The sequence below is a fragment of the Elgaria multicarinata genome, chromosome 1 (assembly GCF_023053635.1).
Source record: "Elgaria multicarinata webbii isolate HBS135686 ecotype San Diego chromosome 1, rElgMul1.1.pri, whole genome shotgun sequence".
Lineage (NCBI taxonomy): Eukaryota > Metazoa > Chordata > Lepidosauria > Squamata > Anguidae > Elgaria > Elgaria multicarinata.
Genome location: NC_086171.1, coordinates 158,726,801 through 158,752,817, shown reverse-complemented (window position 1 = coordinate 158,752,817; position 26,017 = coordinate 158,726,801). Strand labels below are relative to the sequence as shown.

The 26,017-nt window shown below is 48.3% G+C and overlaps 1 protein-coding gene across 1 annotated transcript in view; it reads left to right on the top strand.

The window, feature by feature from the left end:
- Positions 1 to 24,979, top strand: part of CELSR2 (cadherin EGF LAG seven-pass G-type receptor 2) — a 106,980-nt gene extending 82,001 nt beyond the window's left edge. Inside the window, exons 15-35 of the mRNA XM_063140690.1 lie at positions 697 to 880; positions 1,615 to 1,716; positions 2,097 to 2,191; positions 2,950 to 3,159; positions 4,294 to 4,477; positions 4,931 to 5,074; positions 6,682 to 6,865; positions 7,356 to 7,523; positions 7,652 to 7,778; positions 7,976 to 8,176; positions 8,584 to 8,758; positions 9,132 to 9,244; positions 9,759 to 9,838; positions 10,374 to 10,500; positions 11,915 to 12,037; positions 12,715 to 12,845; positions 14,591 to 14,679; positions 16,457 to 16,630; positions 17,914 to 18,138; positions 19,038 to 19,281; positions 20,297 to 24,979. Coding sequence (XP_062996760.1) covers positions 697 to 880; positions 1,615 to 1,716; positions 2,097 to 2,191; positions 2,950 to 3,159; positions 4,294 to 4,477; positions 4,931 to 5,074; positions 6,682 to 6,865; positions 7,356 to 7,523; positions 7,652 to 7,778; positions 7,976 to 8,176; positions 8,584 to 8,758; positions 9,132 to 9,244; positions 9,759 to 9,838; positions 10,374 to 10,500; positions 11,915 to 12,037; positions 12,715 to 12,845; positions 14,591 to 14,679; positions 16,457 to 16,630; positions 17,914 to 18,138; positions 19,038 to 19,281; positions 20,297 to 20,387 — 3,171 coding nt within the window. The 3' untranslated portion in view covers positions 20,388 to 24,979. The remainder of the gene's footprint in view (positions 1 to 696; positions 881 to 1,614; positions 1,717 to 2,096; positions 2,192 to 2,949; positions 3,160 to 4,293; positions 4,478 to 4,930; positions 5,075 to 6,681; positions 6,866 to 7,355; positions 7,524 to 7,651; positions 7,779 to 7,975; positions 8,177 to 8,583; positions 8,759 to 9,131; positions 9,245 to 9,758; positions 9,839 to 10,373; positions 10,501 to 11,914; positions 12,038 to 12,714; positions 12,846 to 14,590; positions 14,680 to 16,456; positions 16,631 to 17,913; positions 18,139 to 19,037; positions 19,282 to 20,296) is intronic.
- Positions 24,980 to 26,017: the final 1,038 nt, after the last annotated feature.

Below are 26,017 nucleotides of genomic sequence, written 5' to 3'. Positions count from 1 at the left end.
TTCACCATGGTTAAAACCATGGTTTAAGGTGTCTTCTGAATGGGGCCATAGTTTGATGCTCCAGGTGACACAGTTAACCAAAAGCAAACCATGGTTAAGCAAAAGTTTCTGAACTCACCCTCTCACTGCAGCTCATTCGTGTTTGTGCATGGTTTGTCCACTGTGGTTTAGTGTGATGCATGAACACGGCCACTCTCTCTGTTGGCTTAAAATAACTCAATGAGCCTGTTCAGACAACATGCTAAGCCATGGTTAGGCCACTAACTCTTTTGCAGTAAATAGTTAGTGAGCATGTTTAAACAGTGGTTAGGTAGCCACCATGGTTAGAAATTATTCACATAACATGCTGAGCCATAATGTTTAACTCAAAATGCTTAACCACCATGGTTTAGTGTCTGAACAGAATTGTTGTGTGGATGAATTAGATTAGAAATGATTGATATAATTGTGCATAGGAATTTTTGACCTTGATGAGTGTATTTAAATTGCTGGAGGGCCGTTTAGTGCAAAGCAATACCTCTGGCAATAGTTGTTTGGGAAAAAGCTATCCTCTTGTGCATGCATTACTCCTGGTTCAGAATAGATTTTGGGAGAAAGTTCATGTGCTGGCTTAGCCAGGGCGCTTGCAGACTTTGCATGAGCTGTAGTCTTCCAGCCTGCTCCTCAGGATTGACACGTCTTCCTGTTGTTCTACAGGAGAACCACTACCGACCAGCAGACAGTGCCATGTGTTTGCTCTGTGACTGCTACCCCACAGGCTCGCTGGCTCGCACCTGTGACGCTGAGAATGGGCTGTGCTCCTGCAAGCCAGGTGTGATTGGGCGTCGCTGTGACCGCTGTGACAACCCTTTTGCAGAAGTCACCATCAACGGCTGTGAAGGTCAGCAGTGGCTCCTTGGGCACAGAGAAGACTTGGAATTCCATTACCAAGCTTAGCTCAGCTGAGGATGGGTACAATTGGAGGCAACAGGCCTGTGAGCAGGGAATGGCCATGTCTTGGGCTGAATAAATGATGTAGCTCATCAGGGTACCATCCATGAAAGGGTGTACACCATCCCATCCAAACTAAGACACACACAGTCCCAACAGAGCTGCCCTTTGGCAACATTTGTCAAGCCAATATAGTAGCACTGAACTGAGTAGACTTCTACTTCAGTTGGTATTATCCTAGTGACTGCAGCCTGCCCAGATGGAGGGAGGAAGTCAGTTCAAGTCTTGTTCTACAATGCCATTGTTCCTTTCTGGTGCCTTTAATCATCATCATCACCATCACCACCATCAATAATGCTCTCAGAGTGGCTAACGGCATAGATCATAGCAATCATAATCATAGTACAATACAAGTGAGCAATTAACAGTATAGATAGAAGAATATAAAACGGATGACAGATTTTACAATGATTTCTTTTACTGTTATCTTGGAAGTACGTTGTTTCCTAGATGACCCAGGTTTCTTTGTTACCCATACTTCTGTTCACGCCCCATAGCAGTGAACTAGACATTGGAAACCTAGAGCCCCTTTCCATTTACCTGAGGCATCCTTCACTGAGGGGCCACACTGAATTTGCATGAAGAGGAAATGCCTGCTCACAAACTCTCTCTTTTGCCTTACAGTGAACTACGATAGCTGCCCACGTGCCATTGAAGCGAACATTTGGTGGCCACGCACCCGCTTTGGCTTGCCTGCAGCTGCATCTTGCCCCAGGGGATCTGTCGGTAATGACGCACCTTTGAGATTGTGGTTGCATGCGTGTGGGATGAGCAGAGACCGTTTGATGATCATATGGTCCTTGTGTGAACCAAGCCCTCTCTTGTGACTTCTTGACACTAAGTCGGGGGGTGGGGGGAGCTGTGTTGCTTTTGGGTAAGAGTAACCAATGCACCACATGCTTAACTAAGAACCCAACCAAATACCTGGCCTATTTGCTGAAGTCCAGAATAGGGCTGGCAAGTCTGTAGCGACAAAGAATCTGGTGTCATCTTAAGTGCCAGCAAACTTACCGAGGTGTACGCTTTCATGGGCCATGGGCCAATATGTCAGATGCAAAGCGGGGCTGCTTTCCCACAAGTGACCCCTCTCTCCTGCTGCCTTACAGGGACTGCTGTGCGGCACTGCGATGAACACAAGGGCTGGCTGGCGCCCAACCTCTTCAACTGCACTTCGCTGACCTTTGCTGCGCTGAAGGGCTTTGTGAGTGCTTTTCTCTCATTCTCCTCTGTGCCCAGAGCCAAGCCAGGAGTCCATGGGCTTGCTGCCTTGTGTGTCTGTGTGTCGCTTCTGCCACTTCTAGTTTCGCAGACGTTCTCCCAAATCAGCCATCAAATTCAGTGCTGTGGTCTCACTTGACCTGAAGGTGCATGGCCCCTGGCCCCATTTGGGGATTTTTTAATGGTGCAAAAAGAGAGACAAGCCCTGGTGCTTAGGAAAATATTTTTTTCTTTAATGAGTTTCTCTTGGATAAGCTTGACGTGGTTCGAATGAAAATCCTTCTTCAGGAGCTGAAAGAAAACACAAATGTATTAAAAACCAGTCTGGTGTAGTGGCTAGAGTGTTGGACTGGGAGTCGGGAGATCCGGGTTCTAGTCCCCACTCGGCCATGGAAGCTCATGGGGTGATTTGGGGCCAGTCACAGACTCTCAGCCCAACCTACCTTACAGGGTTGTTGTTGTGAGGATAAAATGGAGAGGAGGAGGATTATCTACACCACCTTGGGTTCCTTGGAGGAAATAAGGCAGGATATAAATGCCTAAAAATTCCGTAGCTTTTTCTTTGATTGCAGTAGCACAGGATCAATACAGTCCCGACAACAATCCAATGAAGTTGCAGTTATCATTATTTTACGACAGGGACTAAGTTTAGACTATTCTGGGGGACTGCATTTGGTCAGCGATCCTGTTTTGTTCTACGTGCCTAGTGCCCAGTGTCTTTTTTTTGTCTTTGCGGAGTAGGCAGAGAGGCTGTTGCAGAATGAGTCACTTCTGGATACGGAGCAGTCTCAGTGGGTGGCTCTCCAGCTTCGCAATGCTACGCAGAACACGGCCAGTTTCTTTGGTAGTGACATCAAGGTGGCTTATCACCTCTCAGCCCAGCTCCTGAAGCATGAGAGCACCCAAGAAGGCTTTGGCTTGGCTGCTACACAGGATGTACACTTCACAGAGGTATACCTACGGGCTGAGGTTCACATGTAGCCGAAAGCCATGGCAAAGGAACACACACTCTTGGAGGGAGCAGGGAAGGGGGCAGGTTTTGGCCGTGGGGCACAGAATAGCTATTTGTTGCAGTATGTGAAAGCTGTTGTGAAGGTACCTGGCTAGTCTGCTCCTGTGCAGCAAGGGGACCCAAAGCAGGTGGATAAATGGTGATCATCTGTTGTCCCCCCTTGAGGGTGCCACGCTGCTCAATGCTACCTCTGGAAGTTGTCAGAGAGGGTCACGTCAGCTTGGGCAGGTGCATCCTGGAAGGAATGTGACTCCTGGCTTTGCTGGGGTTTAGAATCACTTTCTTTAATCCTTTGGCTGTCAAATCTCATAATCAGGACTGGGAATTCCTCTGGCCTGGATCTCAGTTTGCAAGAGCCAGTTGCAGGGCAGTCCCATAGAGACCCAGCCCCAAAGCCCATCTACCCAAGTTAAGGTTGCTTTCTTAGGACCAATAGGTTCTCAAGGACCACAAATACCATGAGCACTAAGGCAATGGCCTGTCCCTTGAATGGGAATCCCAGCAATGGGTATGCTGTCCCTTTGGACTCATGCAATGGCTTGACCTTCCTATAAATCCCAGAGAAGAACCCTGCTCCTGCTTCCTGAAAGAACTACAGTATAATTGATTGATTGCATTTTTATACTGCCCAATAGCTGAAGCTCCCTGGGCGGTTGACAAAAATTCAAACCATTCAAAGTATAAACAGCAGTATAAAAACATGATATAAACTACAATATAAAAGCACAACCAGGATAAAATCAGCAGCAGTGCAGAAATAAAAATTTAAAATACAAATATAAAACAGCAAAGTTAAAATTAAATTTATAGACTATTAAAATGCTGAGAGAATAAAAAGGTCTTCACCTGGCGTCTGAAAGAATATAGTGTAGATGTCAGGCGAACCTCCTTAGGGAGCTCATTCCACAGTCGGGGTGCCACAGCAGAGAAGGCCCTCTTCCTGGTAGTTACTATATGTTAGGCCTGCCAGCAGATGCCACTCCCAGCCATGCCCTGAAGTAGAGGTTAGACCACTCCCAGCAGAGGTCACTCCCGGCCCTCTTGTCATGGTGCTTTTCCCTTCTGTCCTGTAGAACCTGCTCAAGGTGGGCAGTGCCCTGCTGGACAACGGCAACAAACGCCACTGGGCACTGATCCAGCAGGCCGAGGGGGGCACGGCTCAGCTGCTCAAGCACTTTGAGGACTATGCCAGCACTCTGGCCCAGAACATGCGCAAGACGTACCTGAACCCCTTCACCATCATCACACCCAACATCGGTGAGAGCATCATCATCATGGGGACTATTTCCTAAGGAAAGAAATCTGTTTAATTGTAGGCATTTTCGTTGGTTGATTGATTAATCAATTAAATCCTAATACATTTGCATGCAAATAAAGCAAAATTACGGAAGAAAAACATTATTTGGTACCTGTGTACAGATTAGAAGATGCACGCCTACTTTTGTTGTGGCAGGCTTTATTTTAGGCATTCTGTGTGTGTGGAAAGGACCAAATGGTTGGCCGTCGGAGGAAGGGGGTGTGGACGTCTAGGGAACCCTTGAGGGCCAGATTGGGGCTGGGTTTGGCCCAGGGCCAACCCTCCTATTCTAAGCCCTCCGCTCTACCTATACTCACATCCCTGGAAAAGGTAAGGATTTCTGAGTGAAACTGCAAGCTGTCATTCAACTGGTTTGGTGCCTTTAATGATGATATTTATATATTTTCTGGCAGTCATTTCTGTGGTCAGGCTGGAGAAGATGAACTTTGCTGGTGCAAAGCTGCCTCACTACGAGGCACTCCGGGGCGAGAAACCTGCAGACCTAGAGACTACCGTCATCCTTCCTGAAAGTGTCTTCAAGGCTCCGGAAGGCAAACGTGAGTTTGGGCTTATGGGTGAAAACTCCCTGAGGGCGTTCTAGAAGGGGATTGGGGAGAATGGGCCATTCGTACTTTGTCCTGTTCTTGACAGGACATTCTTGTACGTCTGGCCCAGATATTTGAACCAGAATAAGGACAATAGGGAACCATAACCATATCGATGTATCCTTTATAGATCCATAGTAGCGGTTCGGAATTCAGATACCTTAATCATTATTCTGTCAGCTTGCTTACTTTCCCCACAACCTTTCCCGGAAGCCATAATACACGTCGGACTCCCACACCCTTTGTTGTATGCTCAGTACATTGCGCTCCGGGGAATGAGCCATGTCTATTACCTATGGTCAGAGCAGTTGGAGTTACTTGCTGGGCTCCAGGGGGACGTTGGCAGAGTTTGTGGAAGCAGGGGCCAGAGTTTGGGTAACAGATGGTTGATGCAAATTAACACTGAATGATATGATTGGGCAGTTTTTATGACAGACAGTGCTAGGATCCTTCCTCTAGGAAAAAACAACAACCCTGATGAAAAACAACCCATGGGAGGCTGAAATGGAAAATAGGGGGCTAGCAACGGGAGGCCTTGCTGAAGTCTTTCCCTTTCTGCTGTTTGTCCATTCAGAATCCCACTTCCAGACCCTCCTAGCTGGCTTTCTCCCCATGAGGGGAAAGGTGAGGTCCCCATATTTAACTTTTGTAAACCACCCAGAGAGCTTCGGCTATGGGGCGGTATATAAATGTAAATAATAATAATAATAACAATAATAATAATAATTCCCTCCCTCATGGCGGGGAAAGCAGCTTTGGGGAGTCGTTGAGTGGACAAATGGGAGTCCTCCCCCCTGCTAGTTCTCTGTTCTGAATTTGCATCCCCCTGTGCCTGCTTTTCTTTAAAACAACCACAGCAACAGCTGGAAGGAGGGCAAATCACAGAACTGCTCAGTGAGGGTAAGGAGAAGGGCTGGGCTAGATGAAGCTGAGGACTAGGGAGAGAGTTGGGCTGCCAAGAAGGTGGGGGCAACTTACCAGAAGAGCCAGGGCTAAGGGAAGAGCCTCTCCAGCAGCTGTGGCAAAATGGAGATTTGTCCACTGGATGCTGAATATCAGGAAGGAAGTTTGAAGGTTTCTGTCCACATGGGAATGCTCTAAAGGCAGTTCAGTAGCTAAGCATAGTTAGAGGCTGGGTTCGGACTAAAACATGCTCCGGAAATGGGTCAGATGTGAAGAGTCAGTTTAAGTTAAGTTCTGGCCTAGGCAAGAACAAGTAGATCTCAAGGCAAGGACAATAGGAACAAAGTGGTAGATCCAAATGGCAGCCGAGCAGGGTGTATTTGGATGGCTTGAGCATGCTGACAGGAAGTTAAATAGAGCCCGTGATCACCAATTAGGAGGGAAGATGGAGGTCTTTTGAAGTGAGGGGCATGACAGAGGCAATGGAAGTAAGTCCATAAAAGATCCTCTAGAGATGAGGTAACTAGAGCTCTGGCAATACAGCTTTGGATATGTTTTTGCAGAGAAAAGCTGGAAATCAATACATAGCTTTTAAAGGCTGAGGAACTAGCCTAGCCTGGCCTGGTCCAGCTCAATGTCTCATGCTCATTTTTCAGAACCTTCTATGGCCAGTGCCAAGCATCTCCCTGGCGCTGGTGAGGAGGAAGAACCTGCCCTGATGACGAGACAGAAGAGACACCCAGATCTGAGTGAGGGCCAGGCCATTGCCAGCGTGATCATCTACCGCACGCTAGCAGGTCTGCTTCCAGAGCAGTATGACACGGATAAGCGGAGCCTGAGGTAACACCTGCCCTCCCCCCAATATACATACGCAAACCCATCAGCAAAGGGTGTAGGGGCTCCTCAGGTACCCAAGCCTGTATTTGTCTTCCAAGGAGAGACCGGCTCAGAGATTTAGTAAATTCTTCCCAGGGCTACTGTCCATATCATAATCCTCCCCTCATTTCCTGAAGCCGTTTGAGCCCCTTTCCCTGTTGTTGAAGCCCATTCAATGTTGACAGAGCTTTATGGCCTCCTGTCCACCAAGCAGGTGATCTCCAGTGTTCAGGGCCTAAATGGGGAGCAAGGCCCAGTTGTTATTACTGTTGTTGTCACCCTCGCCATCGTCGTCATCATCAGTATTACTACTGGTATTACTTTTTATTACTTATTACTTTATTACATTATTTATTGTTGTTGTTGTTTTGTGGGATGGCCCACTACACAAGACAGAACTTTACAAATGAAGGAGACAGGGATGTATTTTAATATGTGCCGTGTGTCTTTACAGAGTCCCCAAGCGCCCCATCATCAACACCCCAGTGGTGAGCATCAGCATCCATGACAATGATGCACTGATGCAGCGGGCCCTTGAGAAACCCATCACAGTGCAATTTCGGCTGCTGGAAACTGAGGAGCGCACCAAGCCTATCTGTGTCTTCTGGAACCACTCCATCCTGTGAGTCCCGCTGCCTAGACAAAAGGTCTTGGGGCTTCAGCGTATCTGGGAGGGAGAGAAAATGGGGGAGAGGCACCCAGTGGCATCCTAAGCACGGCAGACCCACCTTGACTTTGCTGTCTTCCCAGGGTCAGTGGGACCGGTGGCTGGTCAGCCAAAGGCTGTGAGGTCGTCTTCAGGAACGAGACCCACGTCAGCTGCCAGTGTAACCACATGACCAGCTTTGCCGTACTGATGGACATTTCTCGCAGAGAGGTGAGGCAAGTGGGGACCCATCTCTGGCAAGCGGGTGAACAGGGCAAGGCCAAAGCGGAGAATGCTGAAGAGGAGGGTGGGATGGTGGCAGGGACTGGGCTCTTGCTCCTCATGGAGGTGGGGCGGGAGAGCGAGACGCCATAGCTAAATCCACATCTTCCTAACGTGTCCATGAATAAACTCTCTCTCCCTCCCAGAATGGCGAGATCCTGCCCCTGAAGACCATCACGTATGCCTCCATTGCAGTGACCCTGGGCAGCCTCCTGCTCACCTTCCTCTTCCTGGCTGGACTGCGAGCCCTGCGATCCAACCAGCAAAGCATCCGCAAGAATCTAGTGGCGGCACTATTTCTCTCCGAACTCATCTTCCTCCTGGGCATCAACCAAGCAGACCTGCCAGTGAGTTCCTGGGGTGGGAGAGTGATGTGTGTGTACGGGGAGGGGGAGGGTTTCTATGGGAGCAAGAGCAGTGAACTCAGCTAAACAGTGCGAGATCGCAATGCCACTTACTGCCACACATGGTAGCACCAACATGATACCTGGCCTGGGGTTGGAACCCATTGCTAGTGCGCTAAAGAGGAGTGTTGTGCTATGTCCTTCCATGTTTGGGGTCTTTCGAACCTGATCAGAGGGGGCTGCTAAACTGTCTTTAGGCTGCAGCAGAAGTTGTCACTGGAGCTGCAGGACTAGATAGAGGATTAGGGCAAATAGCCATCCAGCTGTGTCTACAGATGCAACATTTATCGTTCTTCTCTTGGGTGTTTTTGCACTCCCTAACCCCCTTCCTCCTTCTCTTCCCATGCCAGTTTGCCTGCACCGTCATTGCGATCTTGCTGCACTTTCTGTACATGTGCACCTTTGCCTGGGCACTGCTAGAAGCACTGCACATTTACCGCATGCTGAGTGAGGTGCGCGACATCAACTACGGCCCCATGCGCTTCTACTACATGGTTGGCTGGGGTGTGCCAGCATTCATCACAGGTGGGGCTTGCAGCAAATATGATATAGCCTAGGTCACGGCCATCGTGACCACTCTTGAGGGCTAGACGTTCCTTTGCAGAGCCTTAGTTTGGCATCCGGAAGATGGCAGCAAGTGTCTCTGTGTCCTGTTTGCTCTGTAGTGGGCAGCTGAGAGTTAAGTCAAGCCAGACAAGCCCAACCTGAAACAGAGACCGTGGCTGGGATAGACTGGGCTTCAAGCCTAGCATTATTTGTACCTTTTAGTCCCGGCCCCTGCTATTCCAGCCATGAGCTGCTGTCTGAGTGATGGTCTGCTGAGTGACTAGGCGAAGTTACAAAAGAGACTTGCTTCCCCTTCCTTCTACTGATGGTTCTGCGTGGCACCCTTCCTTAGGACTCGCTGTCGGCCTGGACCCTGAAGGCTATGGGAACCCAGACTTCTGTTGGCTCTCCATCTATGATACACTGATTTGGAGCTTCGCTGGACCCATTGCCTTTGCTGTTGCAGTGAGTAGCAAAACAAGAGACTCTGGGAAGGAAAGGCAAGAGCACCAAGTGGTCAGACATATGCCCGCCCCCAGTAAGGCTAATAGATAATGTGAGAAAAAGAGCAGTGATTGGAACAGGTGGGCATGATAACCCAGCCTCCTCACTTCCATCCTTTGTTTTGCCTCCGCTCTGGGCGCAGAGACGGTGTGGTTCTGAACTTCTCAGCCTCATCCAAATTCTTTTGGAGTTGCATGGAAAAGAAAAGAATCACATTGAACTGGTTGCATCTGTGGAACTGGGACGAAGCACTCCCCTCCCCCCCCTGCTCCAGCAGGAACCTCCAGATTTCCCCCAGCAGGACGAGAGCTTCATCCTTGCAAGGCCAGGAAAGAGGCAGCAATCCAAAGGAATAGGGCTGGTCCTGGCTCTGAGGGCATGGAAATGTCCCAGGTTTGGGGTGGGGGACCATGGGCTGCCCGGGAAGAGGGCCGGTGCTCACCTTCTCTCTCTCTCTCTCTCTCTCCTCTCGCAGATGAGTGTCTTCCTCTATGTCCTGGCAACCAAGGCCACTTGTGCTGCTCAGCAACAGGGGTTTGAGAAGAAGGGAACAGTGTGAGTCTGACGTTGCTCATGTTCTACTGCACGTCTGGCCCTTTCTGGGAGCACTTCACTGTCCTGCTGTGTCCCCTGCACTGTCCTGACACTTGTTTCCACAGTCCTCCTCATCTCCACTGCTGCTGCTCCTGTGTGCTTTTCCACTGCTTTGCCATCCCCACCACAGTCTTCTTCACGCTGCTTTCTCTGTGTTATAAAGTCTTGTGCATCCCTCCCAGCGCAATCCTTTTGCGACCATTCCACCTCCCACTGCTCTCTGCTAGGTCAAGTTTTCCATTGCTGTCTGCTACCTGCTGCCGATACATCCCAGCCCTTGAAGCTTCTGGCATTCTTGGGGGTATTGCAGGATCCCTCCTACAAAGCCCAAACTGAGTAATATGGTAAAGCCAGGGCTGCCTCTCATGAAACCCCTAAGCTGAGGACATGCCCCAAGTCCAGAGCCTGGCATGGGCCTCTATGTCTATGACTACATCTGTCCTTTGGGGTCCTTTGCAGGAGAGGCCACACTGACTGTGCTCCTTCCCTATTGCAGCTCCGGCCTCCGTTCAGGCTTCGTCTCCCTGCTGCTGATCAGTGTCACCTGGCTGCTGGCCCTGCTGTCTGTGAACAGTGACGCCATTCTCTTCCACTACCTCTTTGCTGGCTTCAACTGCCTCCAGGTATGGTGGGCACAAGGGAGGTGCTGAGCATGGGAGGTGGTGGAGGATCTCCTGAGATTCGTCACGTTTGTCCAATGGTATTGCTAGATTCCACCCTCTCCCCCATCCCCTGCAGCGATCCATCACTAGGATTGCCAAATCCCCCCATTTAGTTTTCACCATTTTCCTTTCCTTTTCCCCGGGCACTCGTTTACTTCAATCTCATAGAGTACTATGAATTGAGGGAGACCCAGGCCCAAATTCAGTTTGGAGGGTTTTATGTGGCTTTTTGAGCATGGTAAAACTCTGTGCTGCTATTTGTGTATCAGCATGCTGGAAGTCTTAAGAACATAAGAGCCAAGTTGGATTAGAGGAAGGGTCTATCAAGTCCAGGATTCTGTTCACACAGTGGCCAGCCAAGCTGCCTGTGGGGAAACCTAAGTAGGACATGAATGCAAAATGTCAGCACAATTTAAAGCCAAGCTGTTGTTGCCATGGTTAAATTAAAGGAGGATTAGAGGCTAAGTTTGTCAACAGATATTAGCCATGGTGGCTAAATGGAACCTCCATATTCAGAGGCAGTATGCCAATGGAGAATATGTGTTGGTGGTAGTAATGGGGAAGGAAACAGCTGCAGGAGGCCAATTGCCTTCGTGACCTGCTTGTGGGCTTTTCTGAAACATCTGATTGACTACTAGGGGAAACAAGATGGTGGCCTAGATGGACCTGATCCAACAGGTCTCTTGTATTCTTGAGATGGTGGATAATCACTGGGTCAAAGCAGCTACAAGAGTTCCACAGAGCGGCAGGATTTCCATTACCACCATCGTAGAATTAATTAGAATGTTGATTTTTACTAATACTCCCAATATTCTGGAAGCTGATAAATTTCACACTGGATTGGCAAATCCTGTGATAAAACTTTTTATTATATTCTTACATCATTAGGATGATGTTAGTTTGTAATATGGCCTTTGCCCTAAAGTTTGCTCTGTAGCTTATAACAGAAATGAGTATGCAAAAAAGATGTCAGCGGTTTTTTTTCATGACTTCTGTATCTTTTCTCTTATGTCTATGTCTATTGGAGCAAGATAGCACCAAACCTATTAATATATATTATCAGATAAAAGCAGCAATTGGTTCCATAATAATTGATTCACCCCCATGTCTGCCTGATGAAATCCCATCAGATTATATGCAATCTTTGGAGAAGGCACTTTTTCATGTTTTTTTTAAAGGAAACCATTACTCTGTATATGGGTAGAGGGGTAGAAATGTGTAGGGAGCACCATCACTACATGGGAATGTAGGTGGAAAACAGCCTACAAATTGAGTTATGGGCTTCCCCTTGATGCTGTTGATGGCATCCTGGATACAGTCTGGGACTCATGGGATCCCCATTCAAGGCTTATGTTCTCCTTGGTTTCTTCCACAGGGACCCTTAATTTTCCTTCTGTGTGTCATTTTATGCAAAGAAGTGAGGAAAGCTCTCAGATCCAGCTGCGGCAAGAAGCACAGCGCAGACCCCACACTTACCACCAAATCTACGTTGACAGCGGTGAGAGTTTGAGGAAGCAGCAACCCAGCAGATGTATTAGTGAGGGCCGCCAGTGCAAATGGCCAGTGGGCTTTGCACCCCAAAGAATCAACATTCTGCCCCAAGTGTAGCTCATATTTTGGGCCAAGAAAAGCTGAATTTGGCCAGCTATTGTAGATAATTGCAATTCAGCAAATGCCTCTAGTATTGCTAGTCGTATGGAAGGAGCAAGAAATCATGTAAAGCCCTGAAGCCCTGCCACACCACTGGAAATCCCACACAACCTCCTCCCCTAATTTCACCAGGCATTATGCACACTCTTTCACACCTATCTTCATAGCCGTAAGGCTGGAAACTTGAGTCTTTCCCCGAAAGCTGAGATGCATAGGATGCACCCAATACCACATTCCATGGTTGCCCAGAGCAGAATACACGCATACACCACCCTGCATCTTGCCTCCAGACTATCTTCTGGGCTTTTCAGCTCAGAGAATAGCAGGGCAGGGATAAATTGTTCTCTTTCAGTGAAGAGGAGTTTTGTTAATAATGGTGGTGGCTGTGTATGTGCTCAGAGGGATCCAAAGTTCTGTAAGCTGGCCCTGTGATCGCCCATGATACAAACCTGGCAAAGGAGGAAAAGAGATGGAGGAGGGGAGATTGTTCCTGTGCTTTCTCTTTAACCACAATGATTCCACCAGGCTTATAACTGCAACAGCACATACGTGGATGGGCAGCTGTACCACACGCCTTTTGGAGACTCTACTGGTTCCTTGCACAGCACTGTCCGCTCAGGCAAGAGTCAGCACAGCTACATCCCCTTTGTGCTCAGGTAATTCTAATGTCAGGGCCGGGTGGAAGTTGTGCGTGAAATAATCCAGTGCCCACTGCAAGCTAATGGACATATCTGCCTGCCTAAGAAATAGGGTTCTGCTGCGTGGTTTTCAAAGTAGAATTCCTTTTACCTCTTTATTTGGGTTTGAGGCTCCTTTTATGGGCATCTAAGAGGGAAACCCACACTCTTCATAGGGTCTGTTACTGATAATTGCATGAGGTCTACACTGAATATATTCAGCTTCCATGTATGAAAGCTTGAGAAGGGGCATGGTTCAGTGGTACGGCACCTGCTTTGCATGCAGAAGGTCCCAAGTTCAAATCCAAGCATCTCCAGGTAGGGCAGGGAAAACTGCTGCTTGAAACCCCGGAGAGCCGCTGCTGCCGGGCAGTGTTGACAGTACTGGGCCAGGTGGACCAAAGATCTGACTCAGTATAAGGCAGCTTCCTACGTTCCTATGTTGTGATTCATTAAAGAAGCACAAACCTTTTTATGGGCAGATCTCACACTGCCCTTCATGCGAACCCTCTTCTTCCATTCTCTGGCTCTTCTCTTCTCTGGCTCTTCTCTTCTTTTTCCTTTCCTTTTTTCTTTCTTTTAGTTTTATTAACACTGAAATGTTATCATTGCACATGTGAGAATTGGGGGCACGGGGATTATCCTGGTGGAGAGCAGCTGGACTATGAGACCTGGTGTGTTCATTAGCATTTCATTGCCACAGTTGAGGGATATTGTTTTACTAGAATTACTCAATAAATTGAATTTTTGTACTCTTAAGGAAGGGTTTCCACTGAAACATATTAGGCATTTTACTGTCTTATTAAAGTTATCATTTCAGTACCATTTTGAGGCTTACCTCTTTCCCACTTTGAGGTTTGCCTCTCTCTCTCTCTCTTGCTCATTCTTAAACCACAGCTGTACAAAACATGATAGTTTTAGGATATTTCTGGATATTGATCATTCAGGGGAGATCAGAACACGCTCCTCCTGGATTAGTGGAGTCAGAATAAAAGTTGGCCACCTTGAGAACACCTTTTTAGGACCAACGCCTGGCAGAAATCTTGTCACTGACCTGAACAGAGGCATGCCTCTGTAATCCTTATCCCTTTCTGTAATGTTCTGTATCAAACAATTGATGCAAGTCTCTCTTAGAAGAGATGTTCACCTTGCCTCCAAGGTGAACATGCCTAAAAGTCACATCAACATTGTGTGCAAAGAACATATGGACACTTCCTTCCCTTGTGTAAAAGCTCCATCACACCTGAACATTTGCCCTTGTATTACCCCCTCTCCGTTTACTTAGCGTTTGAAAGCCTTACGTTTCATTCATCTTCACACCTCGACTCGGAATTGCTGTTTTCCTCCACCCCGCAGATCTCATTTGTACCTCCCCTTACAAATCTATTAGTTGTTTGCAGGGACACCTTGCCCTGGCACGCCCCCTCCCTTTCATCAGCAATGCCACCCGCTCTCAGAACATCGGGATAAAAATACACGTAGAGGGTTGAGTGCATTGCTGGAAAAAACATTCCTTCCCTGCACTTGGAAACCTCGCAAAGTGGCGGGGGGGAGAGGCGAGATCAGGGCAGGACATGGACGGTGTCATCTGAGTCCTTTGTATGCAACACACCATGACAGTGGGCTATGACGCTGGTGTGCTGGAGCTCTAAGACTTGCCCCTTTTTGCGGCAGAAACTCTGGAGTTATGGGCTGCTATCAACATTTCTACTTTCCCTTTACAGGGAGGAATCTGGCTTGAACAACAGTCAGGTGCACATTGGGCCTACGGACCCCAGCGCACTCTTTTTGGAAGATAAGGATCAGAACAATGGTGAGGAGAGGAGAACTGGGCCGGTTCTGGACAGAACTGCACCTCTGCATTCAACTGTGCTCAAAATGGCCTTTGAACATTAGCCTGTAATACGACAATGGGTCAAACCACACCATGTTGTGGATCTGCTAGTCAGTTTTTTGTTGATTTAGCTTTAAAATGGGCCCAGGAAGCTCTGGATTTAATGAGTGCAGTAGTGCTGGGGAAAGGGGTGTGTAAATCTCTCCACCCTCACTGTTTCCATATCAAATTGTCATCCCCCCACCCCAAAAAAGCACTATGAGCTCCTCAGGGGAAAAATACAAGTAGAATATCTAAACCAGGGGTGCACAACTCACACCCCATGGGGGAATGCATGTACACACCCCCAGCCTCAATTACAGCCCTGACTCCCCTGCCACCACTGCCAAATTCTCTCCCCTGGGGGTCCTCACATAGATATCTTGCTAGAAAGAGTGATCTGTATGAAGATTGCTGTGGGAGGGAGTGAAGAGAAGGATTTCTGGGATGTTTGTGTGTACATGCAACCCCTGGCCTCCAAGCTAGCATCAACTTGGAACCGGAAAAGTTGTGCGCCCCTTATGTAAACTTACATTGCTCCATGCCCTCTTGTGACTAACAATGGCTTGAGTGGAATGATGTGGAAGGGAAGCATTATGCGCCATCTCCCCCAGTGCTGCTGCTTATCCCATTCTGTGCTTCTGTTGTCATTTATTAAATGCTCAGGTGATCCAATCACAGGTCTCCCGCCTCACATGTGGCTTGTTCCAAAGAAACTGAGACAGAACTAGAAATACATCCATCCATAAATCTGTCAGGGCCACTTCATTCAATGAACCTGATGTAGTGACTATGAGGTCGGAATCGATTCTGAACGAAGTCTGGCACTTGCTGAAGCAGCTGTGTGATTGACAAAAGCACAGGAAATGTGGGTTGTTCCAAGCTGAGCCTGTGGAGAAGCAGGTCCACGAAAGAACTGTTTCATCACATGCTAATATCACCTGGCTCAGTTTGTGAGGACTGGTCCAAAATTACCCATCAGGACCATTGTACACTTGGGATTAAAACAAGGTTTCATGATGCCTCCACTCCTAGCCAGACATCTATTTTACATTCCTAGATCTTCTTCATTCTAATATGATCTCTGAAGTGGGGGTGCAAGATGCACATAGTTAAAGATGGAATTTGCTAGTACAAAGTGTAGTAATGGCCACTAATTTGGATGGCTTTAAAAGGGGATTGGATAAATTCCTGGAGGAGAAGGCAATCAATGGCTAATAGTTCTGATGGCTTTGTGCTATCCCCAGTATCTGAGACAATAAGCCTATGTGCACCAGTTGCTGGGGAACATGGGTGGAACATTGCACTGTGTCCTGCTTGTGGTTCCCTGGTCGACAGCTGGTTGGCCACTGTGTGAAGAGAATGCTGGATTAGATGGACCCTTGGTCTGATCCAGCTTGGCTCTTCTTGTATTCTGAAGAATGAATGTAGTAGGGATGGTCCTTGGACTGACAGCCCCACCAAGCAGTATGTATGCTTCCAGACGAAGCTTTTATGGTGCAATCATCCTCCCTCATTAATGGAATTGCACAGGGGTCCAGGTAACAAGCCTTTGATTTGTACCTGGTCCCATATTTTCTCACCCTTTCTTGCATTTTTCTCTCCTACCACAAACAAACACATTAAAGAGGGAAAAACAGAATAGCTTCATGATGTCTTTTGATCAACAGTACAAGAAAGTGAAGAAACATCCTTTCTTGTTCTCTCCTGGCCACAGAACGTGACACAGACTCGGACAGTGACCTCTCCTTGGAGGATGACCAGAGTGGTTCCTATGCTTCAACCCACTCCTCTGACAGTGAGGAGGATGAAGAATTTGCCAGGGAGCCCTGCTGGGAGAATTTGCTGTGCCCCAACAATGAGAAACTGCTAGCACAGAGCACTCCAAAGGGTAATGTGAGGAGTGGCCTTTGGCACCTCCAGGAACATCTGAAGTCTCTAATTCTGGGCAGGTGGGGTGGGATGGAGCCCACTCCAGATCAGAGTTATGACTCTCAACATATTGAGGTTCTGTCAACCTGCTGCACCCCAAATAATGAGGTTTTAGAATCCTTGGTTTGGGCCTGTTCAGCTATGCTTGCACTTCCTATGTATACATAGCATTGCCGCCTGGGGGATTCTGGGAATTGTAGTCTAACACATCTAGACAGCACCAGGTTGGGGAAGGCTGGTGCATACTGTAGTAATTAATCAGGCCCTCTTACAAAGCACTCATAGGGTGATGTGATTCTGTGAGCGCCTACTGCCTGTAGAAATACGGGGACAGACATCATTCATGTGTAATGTTTTCTGGGTTCAGGTCCATGAGCAAGACTTGACAGGAATGTAGGATCTTGCTGACAGGGTCATCCCTTAGAAATGTTATGTGGAAAACCAATTCCTTTTCTGCATGTTTGCGCTCATGGGATTGCTCCAAAAAGTAATCGCAGGACCACTGGATGTTGTTATTGGCCTTTACCCCTTGCTTTGATTGCTACCCTGACCTTCCACAGGTTCTCAGGGGAACTTCCAAAAAGTTAAAATGATAATAAAACAAAGTAAAGCAAAATCACTAAAACAAGAACGTTAAAACATTGCAATGTAAAATATCTGTGTAAAAGCAGTCAGTGCAATTAAAAGCAAATGCCAAGCAGCATAAATGCAATGTAAAGAGGAGATTAAGCATCAACCATCATCATTTATTGTATGGGCATAGACCCAAAAAGAGGAGATTAAAAAGTGTGGAAGATTTTTTTTTTTTAAAAAAAAAGGTTACCTGGCACCAAAATGACAGCAAGGTAGGTGCCGGTTCAGTCTCCCTAGGGAGAGCGTCCCATAGTCAAACTGCCAACACTGAGTAGACCTTTTCCCTTGGACTCCAGCTCTACAACTTGTTCCATTGGTCCTCCTGAAACTCTGAGAACAATTCCAATCCAATTTCCTGCTTGGAAAAACAGTTCCACGGGATTACCAGGCCACCTCCCAGTCCCAGGGGTGATATCTGGCTGTGCTCCTATGCCTTACAAGCAGAAATCTACCAGATGAAGCTTTTCCAGATATGGAGATAGGATGGAGGTGGGGTGGGTGGAGGGGAGGCATCACTTGCTAAGTATCTGTGCCTGTAGAGGTAGGGAGTGCAGATCAGGCTTAGCGTCTGGTGTTCAAACCAATGTCCCTTTCCTCTCTTCTCCCCAGCAGACAACCTCTCTGGCCCTGGCAAACCTTATTGGCCGGGTGACTTTGTGACCACTGCTAGCGAGAGTGATGGGCATGCTGGTTCGGAGAAGCTGCGTGTGGAGCCGGTCGGCAAGAATGACCGGCTGGGTCCAACAGAGGAGGTGCCCAGAGAGAACGGGGAGACACAGACCAGGGAGAGCCTCTTGGGCTCACTGCCTCACCCCACTGCTCAGCCCCAGAAAGGTAAGGAGGTTCCACTCTCAGAGGCCCCACCCCTCGCTCTCCTGCTCCCCTCTCCCCCAGGCAACTGTAGAAGGGGCCCCGTGCGCCTTCGTCTCTCACAGAAGACTGAATTGCATCCTGCTACGGAGTGCAAATTCTTTTACTATTAGATACCAAATGTAGCATCCCAAGAATCCCAGCTCAGAGACTGGAGTAGAAGTATGTATCTAGTATCCGGTGAATTCTCATGGGGGTGAACAGGGTCCCACTCCAGAGGTCAGGCTTCAGTGTACTGCATTGCTCCTTGCTTCTCTGCTTGACTGGCAGCGGAAAAATAAAATAAAAATGATGCCGAACAAGTGTGCAAAAATGTTTGTGCAGAACAAGTGTTCAAAAATGTTAGTGCAGAACAAGTTTGCAAAACTGTTTATACAAAACAAAAATATGCATATTTTCTTGATTGGCATAATTTATTATACAGGTAACAGAATTCAACTTTTATACACACTCACACAACTTCCAGTGTCAAAGGCAGTATGCCTCTATTTACCAGTTGCTGGGGAACATGGATGTTCTGCCTCTGGACTTCCCATGAATAGAATGCTGTACAGGATAATGGCCTTTGGTCTGACCCAGTATGGCCTTTCTTATGTTATTAATTTTCTCTTTCAAGTGTAGAGCAAACTGAGCCCTGCTTAAACTCATCAGTATCCAACTCCAGAAAGGCAAAATTGTGAATAGCTGAATTGGCAGGCTGCTGCTGCTGATTCCAATCAAGACTATAGAGGGGGCAAAGGGTTAAAGACCCCATTTCCCCCATGCCCTAATCCCAATCTTTCTTGGGCACCATCTTAAGCATCCTTGGTTGAGGACCAGCGGCGGGGGCTGTTTTCTCTTGACTCCGAATATTCTGCCCTCAGGCATCCTAAAGAAGAAGTGCTTGCCGCCCATCAGCGAGAAGAACAGCATCCAGCGCATCCATAACAAGCTCTCCAGCTGCCGCTCAGGGATGGTGTCATCACACGGCTCTTCGGGCAGTGACGGCAGCCGCGGGGGCGGGGCACCGCGCCCCCGCCAGACGCTACAGGAGCAGCTCAACGGCTTGACGCCGATCACCATGAGCATAAAGACTGGCACAGTGGACGAGGACTCTTCGGGCTCCGAGTGAGTATGGCTGAGCCTTCCCCTGGGTCGGCTGCGCTCGGCAGCCCGTACGCGTGAGCCCGGAGCTTCTGTAGGGCTCCCTCGTCTGCTCCAGGCCTGGCACCTCAAACCCGTCTGGGCTGGTATGTTGCTGTCTCTCGCACCCCACTCCACCTCACCCCGCAAGCTGTGCCTCTCAAAAAATGTTTCTCTGTCTGTCATGACTGAACAACTCCTTAGGTTCCGTGTAGCTTGTGCTATGAAGTCCCTGCATGCTTATGCAGGGACTTGTTTTCCCTGTGGCTTGCTAGCCACCTCTTCCTTCCTTTGCCTTCACCTTTTCCACTCTTGGACTTGCTCCTCCTGTGGCTTCTGGACGGGAGTCTAAGCGCCACTTCTTCTGTAGCCCCCAGAACCTGATTTGGCTTTGACTCTGAAAGCCCCTGCTCTGCCCCTTTGTTGCCCCTGGAGGGTGGGAGGAGATTTCCAAGGGGGTGGGGGCATGGGCGCCTGTTCCCCTACAGCCCAGTCGTTGCTTGGGAGAAGGACGCGTTTTATGAGGCTGAAGTACTTGAGAAGAGGCATCGTTTCCTCTGGACAAGGGGCTCTTGTTGCTCAAATACTGGGGGCTCCCCCCAGCGTTCCACCCCGACGCTAAGGGTTCGGGGCAAAATACTGTCTTGGGTGGAATTGTGCAGGGGAGGCAGAGGGAATGAGGGGGGGGCGCTGTCCTATTCTAACTTCTTCCTCAGCTCTCTGGCACTAACCCACCCTCTCCTCCTCCTCTCCTCCTCCCTTTTCTGTCTCTCGTTCTTTCACCGCTCTCTTCAACCGCCCAGATTTCTGTTTTTTAATTTCCTCCATTAACACGTGAGCCCCAGGGGGGGTGCTTTGCTCAAACCTGCTCATGGCCATGCTCATGTGTTTGTGTTTCCCCCTGTCCCGTCTCGCTTTGTGTTTGATCACTGAGCAGGAGCGATGAAACCTCAATCTGACGCCGCGCGGCACCAGACTCTTTCTCTTGTGCTTTGGCCAGTCCAGGAGCCAGGATTGCTCTCAAACCGCAGCGAGGAATGTTGTCTCCTTCAGCCCAGCCCGGCCCAGGGAGCTGGATCCACCGTATGTAGTGCCAAATGAGAACCAGCCTGCTGTCCCGGCACCAGGGGAACGGCAGGTCCCAGGAGGCGGACCTACTTGAACAGATGCACTTTGGATCATTGTAAAACAGACAGAAACCGAAACACAAACTTGATCACCTCCAAGTCTTCAGGGATTTTCATGCTTTGTTGCCCAGTCTGGAACTGCTGCGTGTCTGGAATATTTTTTTCCCTTACCTATCAAAGTTGGGCTGGGGGATCCTCAGCAGCAGCCACATGCCGGGGCCTCTGGAAATGCATTACTGTGCAGATGTTTGCATATTTGACAATGCAGCGGAGCGGGGGGGAGGGGCGGGCGGTGTTCTGTGTGCTTGAAGATGGCTGCCACTAGGGGGCACTGAGAACTGTAGGTTTTAGCTTGAGGAGGCAAACCAGGAATGGGGCCCATTTTCTGGAGGGCACTGCTCTGGCCCCCTGTGACAATAGGGGCTGGGTGTGGGTGCAACTTTGAATTAAAGCCTGAGGGTGCAACAGACTTGGTTATGCAGGGTTCCTGCATGAGACCTATGCTAGGCACTGCTTAGGGGATGGCAAGCTCACTTAGCAAGCCAGCTGAGTGCTTCCCTCCCTCTACAATAAGTGTGTGTTCATCATAACCCTGATCCAGGAGCATGGGTATAAGCACACTTCCCGCGGTGCAATTGAACCTTGTTCATACAGTGTGCAGGTCAGTCCCTGGCTGTTTGGCACACAGGAAAGAGAGGAGTCCGAAATCTTGTCTTTGCTATACTCATAGAATTGGGAAAGAAAGGATCATCCAAATAGCTTTTCCCTGGACTCTGTATAAGTACCCTTCCAGTCTCTACAGGCCAGAACCCAGCGCCTCCTGCACTGTTCTGGCCCAAGGAAAATGTTTTTTTTATTATTATTTTAATGTTATTGTTTAATGAAGTGGTAGGATTGCTACAGAAACCCATAGCCATGTTAATTGCCATCATGCTCCCTACATCCGTGGACTCTGCAGTGTTGCATCCACTGTGGATCTCGTCCGTTCTCTGGCAAGTTGCTTACTCCAGCCTCAGTGCTCCAGATTGCACAGTGGAACCAGGGGCAAAGGACCCAACAGAGGTCACTGGCGTCACTGGAAATGCTCCTCCTCAAACCAGGATAGCCACGTTTGAACCACTTGGTGGCGACGGCCATTTCTCCAAGCTCAGCCTGCTGATCCAGTGACTTGGCCCTGCCGGGATGCTCCGAGAGGCAGCCCACAAGGTGCTGAGCACCGTGGATGGGTGTGGCCTGCTGAGCCATCAGTCCATGCTGCAATTATTTTCATAGAAAACGACAAAAAGAAAAAAGCCCCCGCCTCCCGCTCCTCTCAGCCCGTCAGCACCTGGTCCGTGTGCTACTGGGCTGGGGCAGGGATGCTGCCTTGATGTCTCCCAATAGCGCCTGGCCTTCCTGCCGATAGGGCGCTGCCTTTCTGCCTCAGAAGCCTTCATTTTTCTACACACAGCCAAGCCTGATGCCTGCTCATAATGGGGATTTTCATGCTGGGTCCTTTTGGAAAGTACTTTTTTTATAATGTTCCTTGGGAAAGAGATTTTTCTGATAAGGGAATCGGGGGGAGCGGCTTGGGGAGGGGTGAAGGCACTGTTTATTTTGATGTGTGTGTGTGTGTGTGTGTGTGTGTATGTTTATTTGACCACTGCTGAAGGATGTTCTAATTTAAAGACGTGAAAAGCCCTCTGGGTTACACCTTCCGCTTCATAGCGATGCTAAGTCTCCTTCGCTGGGGTGCGCGGAGACTGATGCGCTTTACCGACTTAGCCGAGCTTTGCACAATGAGGTGTTAATCGGGACTTGACCATGGTTATGGCCTGGCTTATGAAGAGATGCGGTTCCGAAAATGGGGCCCCTCCTTTTCGTCGCCTCTGGAAACCTTGGCCATTGCCGTCCAGCCCTTTAGTGGCCTCTTGTCCTTGCCAATCCCTAAACCCTTTCTTGGAATGTTTTTTTTAACATAAATAGGATGTGGTTCTCTTAAATCTGTGTAATGTCAGCCTGGCACTTTAGTCGCATCCACTGTGTTTGCCACCCACAATGCTAAGCAGACAGCAGGGGATCAGTTCCAGCCTCTTAAATACATGGATTGATCCAACACAGCCTTGCTTCCGTCGAGTGTCCCTTGTGAGCCATTTGGCTCTAGCCCAGTTAAGTGAAAAGAGATGTTCCCTCCATGTATACAAGAGAGCAGCATTTGACAATTTCCACCTAATGCTCAACCCTGCTTGGTCAAGTTCTGCTCCTTATACCCAAGGCAAAGTGGAGAGCTACATGAAAATAAGGTCCAAACAGCAAAGACCTTACCTATCGCAACTCCCTTGGTATGTTGCTTGCTGTCGTTATTCGAGCACTGAAGGGTGTTCGAGGAAGCTCTGGACTTCCTGGCTTCTCTCTTAGGTAGACAGTGTCTTCCTTCGTGAGCCATAGGTGACTGCAAAGAGGGGAGTGATGCTTCCAAACATAGGGAATGGGACACTCCCTTTGACCCTGGCTGTACACCAACCAAACCAGCTAGGAAAAAACTACATCATCTGATCACTTTAGATGCATGGAACAAACAGATCCAGTCAAGAAATTGACTGAAAGAAGAGGCAAACAGAGAAGCTTTTGCTCTCAAATGTTGCATTGCCAACTCTTAAGGGCGGGGCAAGTACCTTCCTGAATCTCTCTATTCCAGAGAAGTAACCGCAGAAGTCTAGCTATCCACTCTACAGTGCTGAAAGAAGGTTTGAAGAGAGGGCCATTGCCCACTGTACAATGTCTTCCATAAGCCCCCTCCACCGAATAGAACAGCTTGAACGTGTATTGTTCTCCTGTCAGCGTTTGCCAAATATTTTCTGCCAGGGTTCCATGGCAGGCAACTATCTAGCAGGTGAAGCCTTTCCTATCACTGGGAAAACCATCGCCTGCTATATTTTTGCTTGTCGTGAAACCATTAAAGGTACAGGAGTTCTACAGACCAAAACGTTGGCACCTGCTCCCTCACTCCAGCCCGTACAGTACCTCTAACCCTGAGGTATTAGACTGCAACCCAAGTGCACAGAATAGCCTACAATGACTTCCTATGCAAGATCTCTTTCATATGGAGAACCCATTAACTGAGACAAAGTAGAAAGCAGTAGTGAATAAAGAATTTGGGATATGCTCTCCAAATCTCCGGTGACTTCCAGAAAAATACTCTGCCCCCCAAGGTGGGACAGACTTGGGGGTGGTTGGGAGTGCTCCTCCACTAGTAATTAAATGTAAGCAGCAGGGAAGTGTTAAACTTTAGAAGGATCAAAGATTATGGAGGAACCAGCTCCTTTAGGGAGCTCAATACATGAGTTCAGCTTCTGCTTCATCACCACAACCAGTTAATCTTTGAGTCAATCTGCTGTCCACAAAGAACCAGTTGTTTCACCTCTGGAGATGATGTATTTGGCATGTCTGCATTTTAATTTATTTTTTAAAAATATACATATATTTGCTCAAGATTGTTTATCCATAGCTGTGCCATCCTAAGGGAGGGGCTGGAACAAATGGTGGAGTCAAAGGAAGACCAGCATTGCTGTCTGAACTGGAAGCATTTAGAGCAGCCTTACCCAACCTGGTTTCCTCCAGAAGTGTTGGACTACAGCTCCCATCATTCACAGTCAGCATGGCCAATGGCCAACCCTCAGTGATTTAGAAGTATTTGAAGCAAGAAAATGCCCAGAGAAGCACAGGGGAAGGATGCCTAATTGAGAGATGCAGCCCACCGCCTGGATTGCCCACCTGGGTTGAGTGTTGAGCTGTGTGCAGCATTAAGACATGGCTGGGCAACTTGTGGTCCTCCAGACATTTTAGCCTACAACTACTGTTGTCCCTCAATGCTGGCTCGGGCTGATGGGAGTTGTAGGCCAAAACATTTAGAGGGCCGCAATTTGCCTGATCCTGTGGTAAATGATAAATGGAAAAGGAGTCAGTCTGATTGACGTGGCACCTGTAGTGAAGCTGCAGGCATGGAAGATGCAGACTTTTATCTCTGCACCTTTGCACCGCTGAACACACCCTTCACGTCTCAGGCAATTAATAGATACCACTGCTGTCCAAACCTGAGCCTGTAATTGTAGGCTCGGGGCCCTAGTCTGTTAATATTAACTTCCACACAGCTGACTCTTCCATTTACTCTTCCCTCCTGCAATAGATAATGAGGTTGTTTCTAGGGGAGCCCAGCCAGGTATGATTGTCCCCCCCTTTTGCTTGTAGGGCTCCAGTGCCTTGAATAGTTGCATGCCATACAGAAATTCAACTTGACTTTCTGCCTGACAGGCAGCTGTAGGATGTGCTGGATCCTTGCCAGCGGAAGAAGTGGCAGTCCTACTTTTCCCCTCGAGAAGCCCAGCTTTAGCAAGAGATCAGGGGTGGGGAGAGATCTGCTGATTTAATCCTTTGGGGGAACAAGATGTTTTCTTAACTATTGATGTGATGCTGGCTCTTCCTTTGGTACAAATAATTGAAGTGTACAGTTAGGGTTGCTAATGTAAATACTATAGGGTTCATCCCCCTTCCCTAAATAATAAAATCATAGTTCTGTGGAGGTGGCTCCATTTCAGTGCTGTGTCCCTATCTCGTGCTGGAAAACTGGGTAGGGTGTGGGGGCAAGACACGCTTGAACTGCAACCAATAACTAGGATATGGCAGGGAAACTGAACTGCCTGTGTTTTCTTGCTACTAGTGGGGGTGGGGGAAGAGCATCTAGATTGCTGGGTTCCTCTTCTAGAAAGGACTGAGGAAAACATTGATATCGGGAGGCCATTGTTCAGTGGTGATGCTAACCTCCCTTGGGGACTCACGAGAAATCTGTGCTCAAGGCTGAGAAAATTGCATTTCACTTGTGGGGCTATGCAGGCTCCATACATCAGTTAGGGTTTGTCCAAACATATCTGTATGGGCCACCCGTTACACATAGGCTTCCACTGGTAGGGTTACCCAGCCTTCCTGAATCTGGTGCCCACCAGATGTGCTGGACTGCAACTTCTATCATGGGTGTAATTCAAGCACTTTCAGATAGAGGAAGGATACAGCGGCTGTTGCTGAGAAAGTAAGAAAAGTACGTTCTCATCTCCCTCAGCATTGTTTGACCAAGGGGAAAATAGGCTTTCTTTTGGGGCCCAGATCTACACATCTGTTATTTTGCTAGAAGTCTGTATTACAACAGTCCACAGCTGTTTTTGTTTTATTAGAAAAGCCTACACACACATATATATATATATATATATATGAGTTCAACACACAACATTGATTCAAGAGCAGCAGAATCGATGTAGCATTTTGTCAGCCATTGTTCCCTCAGTCTCACAGACGGCATAAAGGAGAAATGAATTTCATTACTCTTAGATGGTTAGCCTTAGATAAAACTACTCAGCTTCAAAAATGAATTGCCACATACCACAGGAATCATTTCCCATTCCTTCAGTCATATTAGCTCTTGCTTTCAGCAGACGCTCAGGACCCCTGTGGATCAAGTCCTGTCAACATATATCTTTGTAACTCGCATGGTATCACCAAGAGTTTAACACAGATATATCTCTTTCTGTGTATAGATCAGAGAATACTTGAAACCTCCTTTACTC